The sequence below is a fragment of the Myotis daubentonii genome, chromosome 16 (assembly GCF_963259705.1).
Source record: "Myotis daubentonii chromosome 16, mMyoDau2.1, whole genome shotgun sequence".
In the NCBI taxonomy this organism is placed as follows: Eukaryota; Metazoa; Chordata; class Mammalia; order Chiroptera; family Vespertilionidae; genus Myotis; species Myotis daubentonii.
Window position 1 is genome coordinate 17,044,340 of NC_081855.1, and position 18,756 is coordinate 17,063,095.

Sequence of the window (18,756 nt, forward strand, 5' to 3'; positions counted from 1 at the left end):
GGCGGCGGCGGGGCGGGGGGCGGCGGGGAGGGGAGGAGGCCTGGCCCCGCGGCCGCCGCCGCCGCCCGGACCGCTCGGACCGCCGCGGGGCCCCGGGCCCGAGACGGCGTTCCGCGCCCCGGATTCGCCTCGGTTCGGCCGCGCGGCGGGTGCGTCGCCCCAGCCCGGCCTCGCGCGCCGGCGGCCCCCTCGGGCCGGGGCGGGGGTGAGTCGGCGGCCGCTTACCTGGCGGCGGGGGCGGCGGGGGCGGCGGCGGCGGCGGGAAGAGGTGGCAGGCGGGGGGGCTGTGGCGGTCGCGGTCGCGGCCCCGGTCGTGGCCCGGCCCGCGCCCGAGGATCCCCTCGTCGTCGTCCTCGTCGTCTTCGTCGGCCGCCTCCACCTCCTCCTCCTCTTCGTCACCCTCATCTTCCTCCTCTTCTTCCTCCTCCGACACCACCATCTCCTCCTCCTCCTCCTCCTCGTCCCTCAGAGGGGAAGCCATCCTGTGGCTCTGGCCCCCCCACCACCCCCCCACCCACCGCCCGCCCGCCTCCCCCACCGCTACCACCACCCCCGCCTCCCCCTCCTCCCCCTCCTCCTCCTCCTCCTCCTCCTCCTCCTCCTCCTCCTCCTCCTCCTCCCGCCTGGCGGCGGCCTCCTCCTCCTCAGCCTCCCCGGCCCCCCAGGCCCCCGGGGCGCCCCCCCCCAGAGCTCCCGCCCGCGGGGCCGCCGGCTGAGGAGGGGGCCGACCCACCCAAAAACGGGTTCTTGGAAAAAATTGAAGAGAGACTTTTTTTCTTCTCTCCTTCCAAGAGAACAAGAAAGGAGGATTAAAAGAAGAAGAAGAAAAAAAAAATATATATATATATAAAAGTTTTCGACTTCCCTCTGCCCCCCTCCCCGTCACTTTAAATATATTTAAATTCTGAGGGGGGCGCTCAGAGATATTTCTCAGAGCTGAGGCACTAAGATGGCCGCCTGGAAATTATTTTTAAAACAACCCCCCCTGCAGCACCGCCACCCCCTCCGTGAAGACAGGGAGAGGGGGGAAAATCCCCTTTTCAGACAAAATGGCTGGCTTAATATTTCATGTTCGCCCCGGCCCGGCCTCCTCCCTGTTGCACCCCCTCCCCAGGCTCCTACCCAGAAACCCACCCATTTCCCCCTTTTCCATAACTGATTAGTGCACAGATTAATAGAGGCCCCGTGTCCTGAGTGAGTGTGAGGGAGCGCGGGGCGGGGGGGCAGGGTTTCTGCATAAAACAAAAATGGCTGCTGGGCCGGCGCCCCCATAAGCAGATCTGGGGGGGCACTAATCAGTACTCATGCTCAGTCTGACATCAGCATAAATTGTTAAAGGTTAACTAGTTAGATACTAGTCCAACTACGTGTAATTCTTCTTCTTTTCTTCACTAGTCCCTTCCTCCCACCTCCCTTCTCTAAAGAAAAGCGCTTTTTTTTCTTCCCTGAATACTTCAGAAGGGAGTGGTTTGATGTGAAGGGTTTTTTTTTTTTTTTCTTCCCCTTCAGGCATTGAAAAGGAAAAAGATGAAATATATGTTTATATATAACTGTGTCTACACACCTCATGGAAGTCAAAACGCGTTTAATTGTGTTCCTATCTCTTCAGCGAGACGGGATGCGGGATTTTCCTTTCTTTTAAAAAGTGGTAGAGATCCCAGTGACTTGGGGGGGAGAGAGATGAAGAGATACAATGATTGAGGTGTTTTTTCTTTTTTTTTTTTTAAAGGAGTCCATGTTTGATTCTCCCCTTTGCCCAGCCTTTGCAGGGATTAATATTATTGTTGTATATTTTACCTTCACTCTTCTCCGTCACCGTGCCCGTCCCTTCCCCGGTTGCTTGAATATAAAAATCATCTCACTTAGGAAATTAATTTAGGGGTAAATGGAACAGATTTTTAGAATAAAGGGAAAATAATCGAGTCTGAAGACTGTGAAATGACTTTCTCTTTTCTCCTATTTCAGTGTATTTCCCTTCTTCCATGATCTCCAACACTGATAAAGTGGAAGAAACTGAGGTACCCTGACAGAGAAAAGTAACTGGAACTGAGAAAAAAAAAAAGAGGTAGGGGATTACACTCCCATTTTCATCTGATTCTGACCCTTGATTTTCAACTGTACCCAGTGTTTATCTTTAACATGGTACCAGGAATCAAATGGAAAATTGAGAAGGAATCAAAAAGTAGCTTTCTCATCCAGAGACTTGATCGGAGAAGCCGTAAAATAAAATTTGCCAGCTGAGCAACGCTAGCAAAGAAAGGGCGAATAGCTCGGTTCTACGCTTTTTTGTTCTTAGCATCCTTTTCTTACTCTCGTTTCCTCTTATCCTTTTCATCTCATTTTGCCCTTTGCTTCCCACCCTATGTCTGTGGAATCATTGCTCTTCTGGGTTATCTCCCTATATCTTAAGTATGGGTGCCGGCACCCAGCAACCTCTGCGGTGTGCAGGAGCACCTTCAGGGAGAGGGGTAGGAGGCAGCAACCACAGCGTATTAGTGACAAGGAGCATTGCAGATTTTTGCTTAAGAGGCTAAAATGTTCTTTATTCATGTATCACGCTGCCCCCCCCCCCCACACACACACACTAATGTACTTTATTGAGCATTGATTTCCATCTTTTTCTTAAGCTGGCCTTAGGGATTATCTTGCCTCTGCTCCCATATCATTCCTGTGAGTCTAACTCTTATCCCTCTTCCATTTGATCATATTATCTCCTCATAGTCTCTCTTCTCCTAGTCGGTCTGAGTATTCCCTTTTTTCTGTATATGGGCTTCTTGGGGTCTGTCTTTATTTTTCACTGAGACTCATCCCTTTGACCCTCAGGTTCTATACCTCTAAACAACTATCCATGTCTGTCTGCATTCTGTTTACTCCTGTCTTCCAGGATCGGACTGCATGTGCCTCTTCCTCATGTCTGTCTGCCTGACTCTCCCCTCTCTGGCCCCGCTGTGTGTGTGTGGGGAGAGTGTCCTCATGTGTCTGTTGACAGCCCTCCACATCATGTGCACCACAGCCTCTGCCTCTGTGCCCTCTCCCTCTGTGCTGAGTGCCTCTTTCTGCCTGGGGATCAGGCCACATGTGCCGTGAGCTGCAGGTGTGGGTGGCCAAAGGTGGCTGTGCGCATCCCTGTACAAACATTCATCATTCTCACGAGTGTGCTTTGCATACAGATCTGTTAATTTGCCTGATTCTTCCTCTTATCCATCTCCCCCTCTTCCTGCCTGCTTCTCCTGCTCTCTTCTCTCCCTACTGACTTCTTGATTTTTCTTCTTCTATCCTGGTTTCCGCCTGTCTCTCTACCTGCTTACTCCTATTATGGTGTCTGTCTGCCTGCCTGCCGGTCTGCTCCTCCCTGACTGGCTGCCAGCCTATTTCTCTCCCTGGTTGTCTGTCTGCTTCTCTGGCTGTTTGCCCACCACTTTCTCTTTAGCCATCTGTCTCCCCGCCTGCCTGTCTCTATCACTTTTTTAGTCTTGGTTTGTCTACCTTCCAGGCCTTGCCATGGTTCCCTGCATTGGTTTGTCTCAATCTTACCCTTCTACTTGTTCCTCCTTTTATTTATGCCTGTTAAGTTCATGATCTTTTTGGTCTCCCTTTATGTCTGTCTTCTTGCCTTCTTGCTTGCTGCTATCCCACTGTTTAATGTTCGTATTTTTGTTGTTGTTAATATATTTTAATTGATTTCAGAGAGGAAGGGAGAGATAGAAACATCAATGATGAGAGGGAATCATTGATCGGTTGCCTCTTGCATGCCCCCTGCTCGGGATCAGGCCTGCAATCTAGGCCTGTGCCCTTGACCAGAATCAAACCTGGGACCCTTCGGTCCGCAGGCTGACGCTCTGTCCACTGAGCCAACTGGCTAGGGCAGTGCTTGTATCTTTTTAGTCTATCCGCTTATCAGCTGTTTCTCCCTTGGCTTCCTCTATCTCAGCATCCCATCAATGATGATGGGCTCTCTACCCCAAACCTCTCAGTGAACCCATTACTCCAAAGTCTTATCTGCCTTCTTGCCATATCCCTTGCCTTCTCTCATTGATTACTTCCATTTCATTTGTCTCTTTTTCTTTTTGTCTTTCTGGTTCCTCAGACAGTCAGTCTGCCTCAGTCTTTTTGCCATTTTCCCAGTCTTTCCTTGTCTTCCTGCCGTTGTGCTGGCTCTGCCTTGCTGGCTCTGTTGTCCACATCTTGGCTTGCTTTCCTTTTCCTTCTTAGTTTTTTAATCAACTTTTAAATAGACAGTACATACACATGGTCTAAAATGTTTTAAGTACTAAAAATGTCCTGTGAAGAGTAAGCCTCTCTTGCTATTCCCCCTGTCCTTAGTTCTTCCCTCAGAGTTGGTCACTACTTCATATTTCTTGGATATTGTTCCAGAAAAGAGTCTCCATATATATGTCTACTTGCTTTTTGCTGCACTTTTTCCTACTTCTCTCCTAGTTCTGCTGAATGCTTCTTCCTCTTCTAGTCTGTCAGGACTGCTTCCTATTTCACTGGGCTTACCATCTCTTGCCTCTTGTCTTTTTATTCTACTTTATGACACTTGTCTTTTTTTTTTTTTTAAGTATTTTAATTGATTTCAGAGAGGAAGGGAGAGGGAGAGAGAGAGAGAAACATCAATGATGACAGAGAATCTTTGATTGGCTGGGGATTGAGCCCGCAACCTGGGCATGTGCCCTGACTAGGAATCAAACCATAACCTCCTGGTTCATAGGTTGATGCTCAACTCCTGAGCCACGCCAGCCGGGTGGCATTTGTCTTTTTTATTGACTGGTTGCTAGTTACGTGCTTTCGTTACCAGTACCTGAGGGGCTCTTAGGAAGGGCTTGCTCTCATCTCCTGTTCTACTCTACATAATAAGTTGTCTTGGTGACAGCCCACCCCTGCTGGTCTTTTCATCACTGAAGTATATATTAATTGAGAAAAGCACTGGTAGTACTGAAAAATGCCATACAAATGTGGGTACAATTTAACAAGTACAGACAGTTTGTAAGCTGAGCTTACATCTACACAGAGTAGACACAGGCCCGCCCTACCTTTTCCACATCTATACTAGTTCTTGTAAAAGTATATGGATCTAGATCCTTTAGGTTTAGCAGCACTCTTTGGCTGTTGATCTAGGCCTGCCCAAGAAGTTTGTCTTCCTCCTAGTCTAAAAACTTTGCTTTTTACTAAAGCTTTCTCCCTTTTCATCCTTCCTTTGACTCCTCTCACATGCCATCTTGGAGGTGTTATAACTCGTTGGGAGAAACAAAGATATAGCCTCTATCCAAGTCTCTTCAGAAAGATGATGATAAAACTTTCATATACAATGCTCCATTCTTTCAGTTCTGCTTTTTACTGCCTGTATTCCTGAATTGAACGGTTTCAGCCTCCATCTCTGTGTCTCTCGCCTGTCTTTCCCTCTCTCACTTCTCTTTTCTTAGTTCTGTCTCTCCGCTTAACTGTCTGTCTTGGGCTCCATTCTAGCCTCTCTTTCTGATTGGCTACCTTCCCTCTCTTCTGTCTGATTGACCTCTATCCCTCCATCACCCCATCTGTCTGCTGGATTCTCCCTGTCTGCCTGCAATAATACACGTATGTGATAGCACTTTTTAAATTATAAATTATATTACTGGGTACTATAAACTACTGTCATGTCTTCTTTCTTTCCTTATTGTTTTTCCTTTCTCTGCCCACCTTCTTTCTCGCTACTCCTTTCTGTTTTTCTGGTTCTGTTCCTCTGGGCGACCTTGCCTGCCTGTCAGCCAGCTCCTTTCTTTCCTTGCCAGCCTGTGTTTTTCCTGCCATCCTTTGCTGTGCTCCGTTCTCGTGTCTCTGTTTCCAGGTTCCTCTCTATGTCCTTTACCTGTCTGTTCTGTCTGTCCTTAGGCCTCTAACTGGGCCTATGTGTCTCGCTTTCTCCAGCTGCTTGTCTCCCTCCTGTCATTTTCAATGTGGGTCCCACTATGTGCCTTTTGCTATCTTCCTGTACTTGAAAAAATGAAAAGAATTAAAATACTATATAACTGATTGGTAGAGAAGAAAGTTATTTTTTTAAAAATATATTTTTATTGATTTTAGAGAGGAAGGGAGAGGGATAGAGAGATAGAAACATCAATGATGAGAGAGAATCATTGTTTGGTTGCCTTCTGCACGCCCCCCTAGTGGGGACTGAGCCTGCAACCCAGGCATGTGCCATTGGCCGGAATCAAACCTGGGACCCTGCAGTTCCTAGGCTGATGCCCTATCCACTGAGCCAAACCAGCTAGGGCAAAAGTTTTTTGTTTTAATGAGAAGACTATTATAGTGAGAACAAGGACCTAAGGCATACAACTGTCAAATGCAAACCAGAAATTAGATGCCCCTTCACAAAGGAAAACATTGTAAGGGACTTCAAAGCCAATAATAAAATTATTTATATAAAGCAAAAGCAAGAAACTTATACAGAGCAATAGTTTCTAACCTTTTCTGGATCATAGAAAGTTATAAACCCTTCCCCCAGAAAACCAGTAAATATACAAAATATCACATATGTTTTCATGGTGTCGTGAGTACTCTGAAGTCTATGGACCCAGGCTAAAATCTTTTAAAATATATATATATATTTTATTGATTTTTTTACAGAGAGGAAGGGAGAGGAATAGTTAGAAACATTGATCAGCTGCCTCCTGCACACCCCCTACTGGGGATGTGCCCACAACCAAGGTACATGCCCTTGACCGGAATCGAACCTGGGACCCTTCAGTCCGCAGACCGATGCTCTATCCACTGAGCCAAACCGGTCAGGGCCCAGGCTAAAATCTTGATGGAGGGAACCAATGAGAATGATTAATAGAGCACAGACATGAACTCGTGCAACAAAGCAGATAGAAGAACTGAAAAAGCACTTTGCAATCTGCTATTTTCTACGCAAGGAGGTGTTAAAGAGATTCCTAGTTGTCTTTTTAAATAATGAAAAGGCATGTAAATGCTGAGGATATCATGGAATTAGAGATGGAAAGTCATCTAAGCCAGTGGTTCCCAAAATAGCTAAGTAAGGTTGCCACCTGTCCTTCCATGGTAAGGTCTGTTCTTTGTTTGAGAATATATACTTCTTATATATATTTTTATACAGAGTAAATGTGTAATACACTATATTTATGTGTAATAAGTATATAATACTTATATATACACATGCTTATATATTTAACAATATACTTTCATGATTTTATAGAGCAAGAGAAAGATGATGACTTTTTACACTTCTATACAATGTTTTAGTGACCAAAGGATTAGCTAGGTGGAAAGAGGAGAGACACTTTTTGAATTCAGACATATAAACACACAGAAAGTTAAACAATATGTGGTAGTGATTATTGCTATGGGCTGTAAAATCTGAGCGTGCAGAGAAGAAAAATCTTATAGGGGGAAGGGGAACAAGTGTAGAATTTTCATATGCACTTGTATTTGAAGTAGGCCCAAAAGATAAATAAGATTTATATAGCAGAGAGGAGGAAGAAGGGCAGTCTGGATTGAGTAAGAAAGTACTTAGCAAGTAGTATGTGGACCTCATCTGACTAGAATGGTAAGTTTATGATAGAAAATTATAGTAGGTGTTGGTACCTCTTTAAGGGATAAGGATTGCTAGTATATCAAGTGACGAGTAGAGGCCAGAACCATGGAGGAACTTTGAAGAATGAAGGGGAGAGAAGAGAAGCCAAAGAAAAATATGGAAATTGTTAAAGTGGTAGGTACACCAGCTTGTGTTATTGTGGTAAAGCAAGAAGACAGTTCCAGAGGGAAGTATAATAATTGATGCTAGATGCTTCATGGAGGTTAAGAAGAGTACCAACAATTGCTGTAACCAGTTTGGCTCAGTGGATAGATCTCTGGCCCGCGGACTGAAGGGTCCCAGGTTCAATTCCGGTTAAGGGCATGTACCTTGGTTGTGGCACATCTCCAGTAGGAGGTGTGCAGGAGGCAGCTGATTGATGTTTCTCTCTCATCGATGTTTCTAACTCTCTATCCCTCTCCCTTCCTCTCTGTAAAAAATCAATAATATATATTTTTTTAAAAAAGAAGAGTAGCAACTGACAGTTTCTTAAAAGTTAAATACAGAGTTCCATATGACCCAATAATTTCTGTCCTAGGCCCAAGAGAATTGAAACATACTAAAAAACTTGTATATGAATCTTCATGGGAGCATTACTTCTAATAATCCAAAAGTGAAAACAACCCAAATGTCCATCAACTAAGGAATAAACAAAAATATAGTATGTCCATACAATTCAACCATAAAAAGAATGAAGTACTAATATTATGCTACAACATGGATGAACCTTGCAAACATCATGCTAAGTGAAAGAAGCCAGACACAAAAGAACACATATTGTATGATTCCATTTATATGAAAGGTCCAGAATAAATTTACAGAGATAGAAAATAGATAATTGGTTGTCAGGGGATGGGGGAAGAGGAGAATGGGGAATGACTGCTAATGGGTATGGGATTTCTTTTTGCAGTGATGAAATATTGTGGAATTAAGTATTGGTGATAGCTGCACAACCTTGTAAATATACTAAAAACTCCTGAATTGTACACTTTAAAGTAGTGAATTTTATGGTATATAAGTTGTATCTCACTTTAAAAAAGGAGACTGCAAACTGAGAAAAGTACTATATTTATCAGCTAGTTTGGGTGAGGAAGTTACATAGCAATGAAAGTTATGAAGAAACCATTAAAATATTGCTCATGGAGGTTTTTAACAAAAACCTCATCTATTGGGGACTGTTTCATAGGTTCAAATAATATCCGATATAATAAAAGGGTAATATGCAAATAGACCAAACGGCAGAACAGCCGAACAACCAATCAAAGCATAATATGCTTATGATATGCTAAGGCTGCTCAGCTGCTTGCTGTAATGTGCACTGATCACCAGGGGGCAGATGCTCCGACTGGTAGGTTAGCTTGCTGCTGGGGTCCAGCCAATCAGGACTGAGCAAGATGGACCAGACATGCCCTGGAGCCCTCCTTAATCCATCCCCAGCCTGATCGTGCACGTGCACTGGTGGCGTCCCTCAGCCTGGCCTGTGCCCTCTTGCAATCCAGGACCCCTTGAGGGCTGTCAGAGAGCCGGTTTCAGCTCAAGCCCACAGGCCACTCCCCTTGAGAGGGCGCCAGAGGCAGGGCTCATGGCTGGCGAGCAAGTGAGCGCTGCCGTGGCATCGTGAGCCTCTCCTGATCGGCAGGCACAGGGGGCCAGAATGAGCAGGAGCGAGAGTGGCAGGTAGGAGCTGCAGGTGGCGTTGGACTGCGGGTTTCAGCCCGATCCCTGCAGGCCACCCAGAGGGACCCCACCCATGCATGAATTCGTGCACTGGGCCTCTAGTGTGTGTGTGTGTGTGTGTGTGTGTGTGTGTGTGTGTGTGTGTGTGTGTGTATCAGGGGTGGGCAAACTTTTTGACTCCAGGGCCACAATGGGTTCTTAAACTCGACCGGAGGGCCGGAACAAAAGCATGGATGGAGTGTTTGTGTGAACTAATATAAATTCAAAGTAAACATCTTTACATAAAAGGGTACGGTCTTTTTTTTTTTTTTAGTTTTATTCATTTCAAACGGGCCGGATCCGGCCCGCGGGCCGTAGTTTGCCCACGGCTGATATATATACCATAGATCAACCACGAATATTAAAATGAACACATGTATCCATCATCTGGTTTAATAAATATAACAACAGTAAGATCTTTAGAGCCTCAGATGATCTTCCATATTCCACATTCCTCTCCTGCCCCTACCCAGCTGGTACCCTGAATTTTGTGTTGTCATTCCTTTGCTTTTTCTTCAAGGTTAGTTCCCTTCTCATCTGTAACTTCTTAATTAAAAAAAAAAAAATTCAAACCTATAGAAAAGTTGAAGGATTACAATGAGCCCTAGCCAGTTCTAGCCAGTTCAGCTCAGTGGGTAGAGCATCACCCTGCAGACTGGAGAGTCCTAGGTTCAATTCCAGCCAAGGGCATGTGCCTGGGTTGCTGGCTCAATCCCAGTACAGGAGGCAGCCAATCAGTGATTCTGTCTCATCATGTTTTTCTTTCTCCCTCTCTTTTCCTCTCTGAAATCAATTTTTTAAAAAAATTTTTTTTAAAGGACTACAATGAATACCCATACAGGGTGGGGCAAAAGTAGGTTTACAGTTGTTCATGTGGAAAATAATATAAAAATCCTATATAATAAAAGAGAAAAATGGTAATTGGCGTACGACGATACCCTTTTCATTGGCTAATCAGGGCTATATGCAAATTAACTGCCAACTAAGATTGGCAGTTAACTGCCAACAAGGTGGCAGTTAATTTGCATATGTAGGCACAATGCAGGGAGGCGAAAGGGAAAGCAGGAAGAAGCCCCCTGCCACTGACAGTGATCGGAAACCCAGGGGGGAGCTAAGAGCTGGGGGGCAGGGCAAAGGCGGCCCTGGGGCCGCCTTTGTCCTGCCCCCCAGCCATGATCGGAGAATCAGGCGCCTTTGCCGCCCTGGCCAGTGATAGCAGGAAGTAGGGGTGGAGCCAGCGATGGGAGCTGGGCACGGTCGAAGCTGGCAGTCCCAGGAGCTAGGGGTCCCTTGCCTGGGCCTAAAGCGAAGCCCACGATCGCGGGGCCGCTGCAGCTGCAGGTCCCCGCTGCCCGGGCCGGATGCCTAGGCCAGAGGCGTTAGGCCTGGGCAGGGGCGGAGCCTGCAACCGCAGGGAGCTGGGGGTCTCCTGCCCAGGCCTGACACCTCTGCCGGAGGCCTCAGGCCTGGTCAAGGGGCCGATCCGGTGATTGGTGATTGGAGGGTGATGAGGGTCAACTCCTCTGGCCGAGGCATCAGGCCTGGGCGGGGGGCGGAGCCGGGGATTGGGGGGATATGATGGTCCCCTTGCCCAGGCCTGAAGCCTGGGTCAGAGGCGTCAGGCTTGGGCGGGGGGTGGAGCAAGTGATCAGAGGGAGATGGGGGTCCCCTGACCAGGCATGATTCCTGGGCCAAAGGCCTCAGGCCTGGGCGGGGGTCAGAGCCAGTGATCGGGGGGAGATGGGGGTCCCCTGTCCAGGCCTGATGCCTGGGCCAGAGGCATCAGGCCTGGGCTGGGGGCAGAACCAGTGATGGGGGGAAATGAGGGTCCCCTGCCCAGGCCTGACACCTCTGTCAGAGGCGTCAGGCCTGGGCAAGGGGCCGATCCTGCGATTGGAGGGTGATGGGGGTCAATGCCTGAGGGCTCCCAATATGTGAGAGGGGGCAGGCTGGGCTGAGGGACACTCCCCCCCCCCCACACACACACCCAGTGCACGAATTTCGTGCACCAGGCCCCTAGTAGTAATATAAGAATAAACTGTGCTTCACATACTCACACTGTAAACCTACTTCTACCCCTCCCTGTATATAGCTTCTTCACTTAAATTAACTGATCTGATTAACCTTTTGCCACATTGATAAAATGGCATGAGCAAATGCATGTGATCTAATTTTAATTGCATAAAACAATATAAAATCATATATATATAGTATAATCTCAACCATGAAGGACAATAATAAAAAGATATGGTTAAAATGTTAATAGTTGTTTCTCCTGAGTGATAGAAATAAGAATTATTTTTGTTTCGCATCTTTATACTTCTCTACCTGGAATTTTTGTGAAGAGCACATATTCTATAGTAAAAAGAAAACTGTTTTAAAAATTAATTTTAAAAATATATAGAAAGAGACAATTGTAGATAGTGAATATCAAACATTTGTTCATAAAGTTGGGTAGTTCCAAAAAGATAGTTTAAAGTAATATGGAAAATAACCCTGGAAACAGACCACATACCTGAGGGAATTTCTTTATCTCCAGGGTTTGCTTCCACATTTCCCCATTTTGTGTGAAAAGGCTCGCTGTACACCCAGTTCTACTTCCTCACTGTCATCTGCTTACCTCCTGATCCTTCCACCCATTCACTGAAAATTGATACCTGGCTCAGTTCTGCCCTCGACTTCCTAACCAGAAACCTTTCTCTCCATTCTGCTTCTGGCAAACACCAAACATTTCCCCCTTTTGACATTGCCTTGTAACTGCTACTTTAAAAAAAATCCTCACTCACGGATATGCTTTTTTATTAATTTTAGAGAGAGAGGAAGAGGTGGGGGGGGGGGACATCGATCGGCTGCCTCCCATATGCACCCCAATCGGGGATTGAATCCATAACTAGATATGTGCCCTGACCAGGAATTGAACCTGCAATTTTTTTTTTAAGAATTTTTTAATTGATTTTTAATGAGAGAATGGAAGGGAGGGCGGGGATGGGGGGCAAAGAGAGAGATAGAGAGAAGAGTGAAACATCGGATTGGATTGGCTGCCTCCTACACACCCCCCACCGGGGATTGAGCCAGAAACCTGGGCATGTCCCCTGACACGGAATTGAACCAGCAACCCTTTAGTACCCTGAACAACACCCAACCAAATGAGCCACCCAGTCTGGGCAACGATTTCTCAATAGTTTTCTGTTAACTAGATAGAAGTACCTTGCTTTCCATCTATTATCAAGGCCTAGTTCTTTCAGCAAAATTGCCCTGACACCTTTCCCAGCTGGTTAACTGTATTTTAAGTTATAGTTTTGTCATGGTGAATGTTGGCTCCAAGCTGGCTTCCTCTTGCACTTCTGCTCACTCTTGGGCCTTCCACCATCTAGCTCTTCAGACAAGGAGCGTTTTAGACTATATTCCAAAATTGTGTAACCCCTACATTGTATTCCAAAGCCAAATAATGAAGTTACTCACTCCCTCCATCAGAGAGTTTGAGTTTTGGAGTCTAGTAGCACCTAGAATCCAAGTTCTGTCACTAACGGTGAACCTGGGCAAGCGCAGTTCCTTCATCTGTAAAACAAGGATATTAATGCCTACCTTACGTGGCTGTAGTGAGGATAAACTGAACTAACTTAGCCCTACCCAGTTTGGCTCAATGGATAGAGCGTTGGCCTGCGGACTGAAGGGTCCCAGTTTTGATTCCTGTCAAAGGCACATACCTTAGTTGAAAGATCCTGTCTGGCCTGAGCCCTGGTTGGGATGCCAATCAATGTCTTTCTCTCACATCGATATTTCTCTCTGTCTTTCTCTTTAAAGATCAATGGAAGTATCCTTGGGTGAAGATTAAAAAACAAAAACAAACCTGAACTAACTTACATAAAGTTCTAACTATAAGGCACTCAATAATTGGTAGCTATTATTCTAAACAATCAAGTTTACTTAATATTAGCCATTTCTCAACTCAGAGAGATTCACTTAAGATAATAGTAAGGTGAGGGAATTCATGATCAGAGTTATGATAGCACCTTAAATTGAAGAAGCAAGGTGCTGATTTTAGTTACTCTTATCCCAATAGTTGGGCCATTTTCCTTGCTTTAGTTTATGTAAATAAACAAAACTCCAGCATGATATGAAACAACTCACATTTTACTAAATGCAAATAATTTTCCTAATGGAGGCACAAACACTTCAAAAAAATTATTTTTATTGATTTCAGAGAGGAAGGGAGATGGAGAGAGAGAGAAACATCAATGATGAGAAAGAATCATTGTTCAGCTGCCTCCTGCACGCCCCCTACTGGGGATCGAGCCTGCAACTGGGGCATGTGCCCTGACCCAGAATCGAACCTTGACCTCCTCGTTTATAGGTTGAAGTTTAACCACTGAGTCATGCCAGCCAGGCCACAAACACTATTGTTAGATCAGAAAACCAAATGTTAGTCACAGATATGGCCTACTAATTTTCTAATCATGGCAAATGTTACCTGGATGCCTAATAATGCCAAACCTCGGGATATCCCAAGGAAAGCATTCATTACTAAATAAAGAGGGGCTAGCGCACGGAGAGCGAAAAAAACTAAAATTTTCCTGTGCCTGTTCCAAGGACCATTTATACTGCTGGGCATTTCCCCATATTTTATTTTAATCTTAACAACACTGGAGGTTGCTTCTTTTTAAGTGGTCATATCCCGGTTTATGCCTATTGTCCTTAGTGACACTGTACTTCTGTTATCTATATTTTATGGTTAAATGGAAACTAAAGGAAGGAAAGGATTCTGTGCATGGTTCAAAGCCAGAACACCCCTCCCTTCTGCAGTTGGATTTCTTCAGTGGGTATCCCATTCATACCTCATCCAACTACACCTCTAATACACCACCATTTTGCTGTTTGCTGAATTATGGAAACTCAAGTCCTTATCTTGTTTGACCTCTATGTAAGTTTCCACACGGTTTACCCCTCCGTCCTCTCAAGTATCCTCTCCTTGCGTCCATGGCACCATTTCCTGGGTCTCTCTCACCGCACTGGCTTTTCCTTCGGAGTCTCCTCCTCCCCTCCTTTAGATCTTGTTCCTCCCAGGCCCTCTACTCAGATCACATTTCATTCTTGAAGTGATCTTATCTTTGACTTTAGCATTAGTTATTCTGCTGATGATTCACATACCTATAACTCTAGCCCAGAGCTCTCTTCAGGATCTAGTGTCATACATCTAGTAAGATCTAGACATCTGTATTTGCATGCCCAAAGTTACTTCATACAGCTAACTAAAAATAGATCATCTTCCTCTCCAATCAGATTCCTCTTCTAGCATTCCCTTTCTCCATCAGTGGACTTATCATCTCAGTCATGCTGTCCAGAAACTTGGGTGTCATCCTTGACTGCTCTTTATGTGCCAGACTCCCTCCAGTAAATTACTGAGTTGTACAATTCTTTCTTAACTTCAGGTCATATTCTCTGATCCCCACTGCCACTAACTTAGTTCCAGGGACCTTCATTGCTTTCCTGGACTGCTGCACTAGCATTAGACTCTGTCTCCACATTCTTCCCCTCACTTTTTCTTCCCTCCAATCCATTCTCTTGACATAGTCAAGTCACTTTAAAAAATGCAAATCTTATCATGCCATTCTGTATAAAATCCTTGACTCTGAATATACTGTAAAATGGTGAATTTTATAGTATGTGGACTATATCTTTTTAAAAAACACACAAAAACAACCTGGTTTACAAAGCCTCCCATGACCTGGTCTGACTTTAATGTCTCTCATTGTCCATCCTTCCAGGACCTCCCATCTCCTCGTAGCTTTACTCCTCCTTGCCTTTCTGCTTCTGAGCTCTCCACAAACTGTCTCGCCTCTGAACTGTGCCTTTATGCCATTTATTCTTCCTCTTTACTTGGCTACCTCATCCTTGTCCTTCACGTCTCAGTTTGAGATGATGCTTCGACAAAAAGCCTTCCCTGATCTCCCCAGACTGGGTTTGGGTGTTCTTGAGGCATTTCATACTTAGCCCTTTTGTAGCATTCACCACATTATATTTGTTAATTTTATTAATATTGATTAATTGCTCTGGGCTGGGCACTGAACTAGGGATGTGGTCCCTGCCCTCCTAGAACTTTAGTCTCAGAAGGTAGGAAGATGGACATTAAACAATAAACTAAATATTTGATTGAGAAAAAAAGAATTCATGGACACGGACAACAGTGTGGTGACTGTGGTGGGGGAGGTAGGGGAGTGGGTGGAGGTGGAAGTGGGTCTATAGGGGATAAATGGCGATAGAAAAATAATAATAAAATAAAGGGAAAGCCCAGCTGGTGTGGCTCCATGGTTGAGCGCCGACCTATGAATCAGGAGGTCATGATTGAATTCTGGTCGAGCTGGATCCCCAGTGTGGGGTGTGGAGGAGGTAGCTGACCCACGATTCCCTCTCATCATTCTATCTTTCTCTCCCTCTACCTTCCTCTTTGAACTCAATAAAAAAATATGTATTTTTTAAAAAAAGAAAAAATGCAAAAGCAAAAAGCTAAATATTTGAGTTGTAACTTACGATGTTTTAGGGCAGCCTGAGAGGGTGTGGTAAAAGATTTGTTATAATTGAAGGGATCGGGAAAGACTTCTCAGAGAAAGTACCATTTAAGCAAAGACTTTAAGCAGCAGGAGTTGGCCAAATGATGAGGGGAGACGAATGTTGTTCCATGTGGAGGAACAGCATATGAGAAGGCCCTGGCAGAAAGGTGCTTTGGGGGATTCCAGGAACGTACAGGCCATTGTGGAAGACAGAAGAGCATGGAGGAGCCAAATCACCACCTTGTGGATGACAGTAAGGGCGTCCCTACATCCTGTTAAGAGGAATAGGAAGTCTTGGCAGACTTCAAAGAGGAAACTTTTCAGCTTTTCTGGGCTGTTGTGTACAAGTGAAAGCAAGATGACAAGAGGCTCACAAATTTCCCTGAATGTCCCACTAAACTATAAGCTTCTGGGGGCAGAAATTGTCTTATTAATTAGTGTATTCACAGGGTCCAGCACTACATGACACTAGATGCTCAGTATTATATTAATGAATTGAATAATGGGAGGTGGGGTCAGGATTCCAACTTAGGTTTTCAAAAAAGGCTCTACTCAAATATCGACTCCCCACCTCCCACTTACAGCCCTTCAAAGACCACTTCTCCATCCACACCCCAGACTGTTTGGATATCCCTCCTTTTGCCTCCAATGCATCTGGTTGATTATATTTTCCAAAAATGGCCATCATAATATTCAACATCCAAAATGCTCTTATTACAAAATAATTTTGACCCTCTTCCCACTGAGAAGTGAGGTCTAGTTCCCTTCCCTTGGATTTGAGGCAAGGTGATATAAGGTGATTCAGCTTCCTCTTGGCTCGCTTGGGATACGTGCTCTTAGAACCCAGCCCCCATGACATGAGGGATCCTGCCCTCATGAGAGGCCGCATGGAAAAGAACCCAGAGCAACATCAACTTGCCAGCCATGTGAGTGAGCCATTTTGAAAGTGAATCTTCCAGCTTCCAGCAATCCACGAAAGTGACACCTTTTGGAGTGGAAATGAGCTATCCCACGAAACCCTGCCCGAATTACAGGTTCATTAGCAAAATAAATGATGATTGTTTTAAGCCATTAAGTCTTGAGATGGTTTTCTTAAGCAGGGATAGGTAACTGGAACAGCATCCTATGTTTATCATGCAGGGAGGTGGTGCAACTCAGTAATTGTGGGTGGCCTATGACTATCTGGTTCAAAGCCTACCTCTGCTACTTATTAATTGTATGACCTTTCGCAAATTACTTAACCTCTCTGTGCTTCAATTTCCTTTTTTTTTCAGTGTAAATAAAATAGGACTTAAGTTTGTTGTGAGGATTAAGTGATAATGCAGGTAAATGCAGACTTATAGGTAATACAGAGCAATCTTTGTGATCATCTCAGACAAGCCTTGATCGTTCCACCATTCTTCTCATGTGATTCTAGTTTTTGTCTTTATAGTACTTTTGGTATTTGTGTTATACATACATATACGAATATAGTATATAGCTTTCAGTACTGTCTGAAATGTCTACTTGTTTATTGTTTCCCCACCAGAGTATAAGTCCCAATAAAGCAGGAGACTTACTTGTCACTTTCACTGCTGTATTTCCAGTATGTGGAACGGTGCCTGGCACGAAGTGCTTAATAATTTTTTGTTAATGAATGGATGAATAGCATGTTCACACTAGTTCCTACCCAGTATCCATTCTCTCCTTCCACAGTAGTGGACCCTGCTTTTGTTGTGGATGTCAATATAAAATCCTGTCCCAGCCAAAACCTGTTTGGCTCAGTGGATAGAGCATTGGCTTGCGGACTGAAGGGTCCCAGGTTCGATTCCGGTCAAGGGCATGTACCTGGGTTGCGGGCACATCCCCAGTAGGAGATGTGCAGGAGGTAGCTGATCGATGTTTCTCTCTCATCGATGTTTCTAACTCTCTATCTCTCTCCCTTCCTTTCTGTAAAAAAATCAATAAAATATATTTTAAAAAAATCCTGTCCCAGATTCCATTGCAGCTAGGGGTTATTGCGCAATGTATTTCTTATCAATGAGACATAGTCAAAGGTCTGCTAAGGATGCCTGGGAAATTTTTTGCTTAATATAGGCATTGCCCTTTCTTCCTTCTTCTTTTCCTCCTTCCTGCCCAAAATCCAGGCTAGAAGGAGAGCAGCCCCAAAGACCATAAACATGAGAACAAAAACAGGAGCTACCTGAGATGTTAATGAATTATCTAGTGGAGTCACTATACCACAAACATTCTATGTGAGGAAAAATTAACCCCTCATAGTTAAGCCCCAGCAGTCAGCCTTCTGTTACTTTCAACCAAATACATTCTCAACTATGGTGGAGTAATATCAACCCTCTAGGCTGTTTATTAAGGGCAAGGGAATAGTTCATCTTCCTTACTATTCTATAAAAGGATTCGAAGAATTTACCAGCACAAATGATATTATTCAGGTCTCTTCAGCTCCTCCAAATAGTGAGAGTGGGCAAAAAGCAAGGGATACCACATTATCTGAATCTATTTGGCTCGTGAGTTCAGTCATTTTAAATAGTGGGGGTAACGTGTGCCATTCATTCCTGAAACAAACATGTATTTCTTGTACTCTTGGCCAGGCATTATATGGCTTCAGATGATTGAAGCTGGACGCCCAAGTTTCCACTAAACATTAAGCTCCCAAGGGCAGGAGCCGAGCTGTTCCCAGGAAGAGATTTAATTCTTGCAGTCTCTCTGCCGTCTTGTTCCTCATCTCAATCTTCTTTACCTCTGACCCCACTGCAGTGGTCTGACTTCACTTATTCCCATTCCCCAGCCTTTTTTTTTTTTTTTTTTTTTAGTGTTTCCCATGTGCCTAGAATACTCAGTACTTGGACTGCGTATCTATTTGTATTTTGAATTCCTCCTAATCTTTTACTTCCAGATTATTCAGATTTCAAATTATCTGCTTTT

General features: G+C 44.7%; 1 protein-coding gene across 13 annotated transcripts in view; it reads right to left on the reverse strand.

Moving 5' to 3' along the window:
• Positions 1-501, reverse strand: part of CHD3 (chromodomain helicase DNA binding protein 3) — a 28,213-nt gene extending 27,712 nt beyond the window's left edge. For 10 of the 13 annotated variants that reach the window (XM_059668719.1, XM_059668713.1, XM_059668711.1 and 7 more), the window contains exon 1: positions 226-501. In XM_059668719.1, coding sequence (XP_059524702.1) covers positions 226-481 — 256 coding nt within the window. In that variant the 5' untranslated portion in view covers positions 482-501. The remainder of the gene's footprint in view (positions 1-225) is intronic. The other 3 variants (XM_059668717.1, XM_059668716.1, XM_059668715.1) reach the window with 1 other exon arrangement.
• Positions 502-18,756: the final 18,255 nt, after the last annotated feature.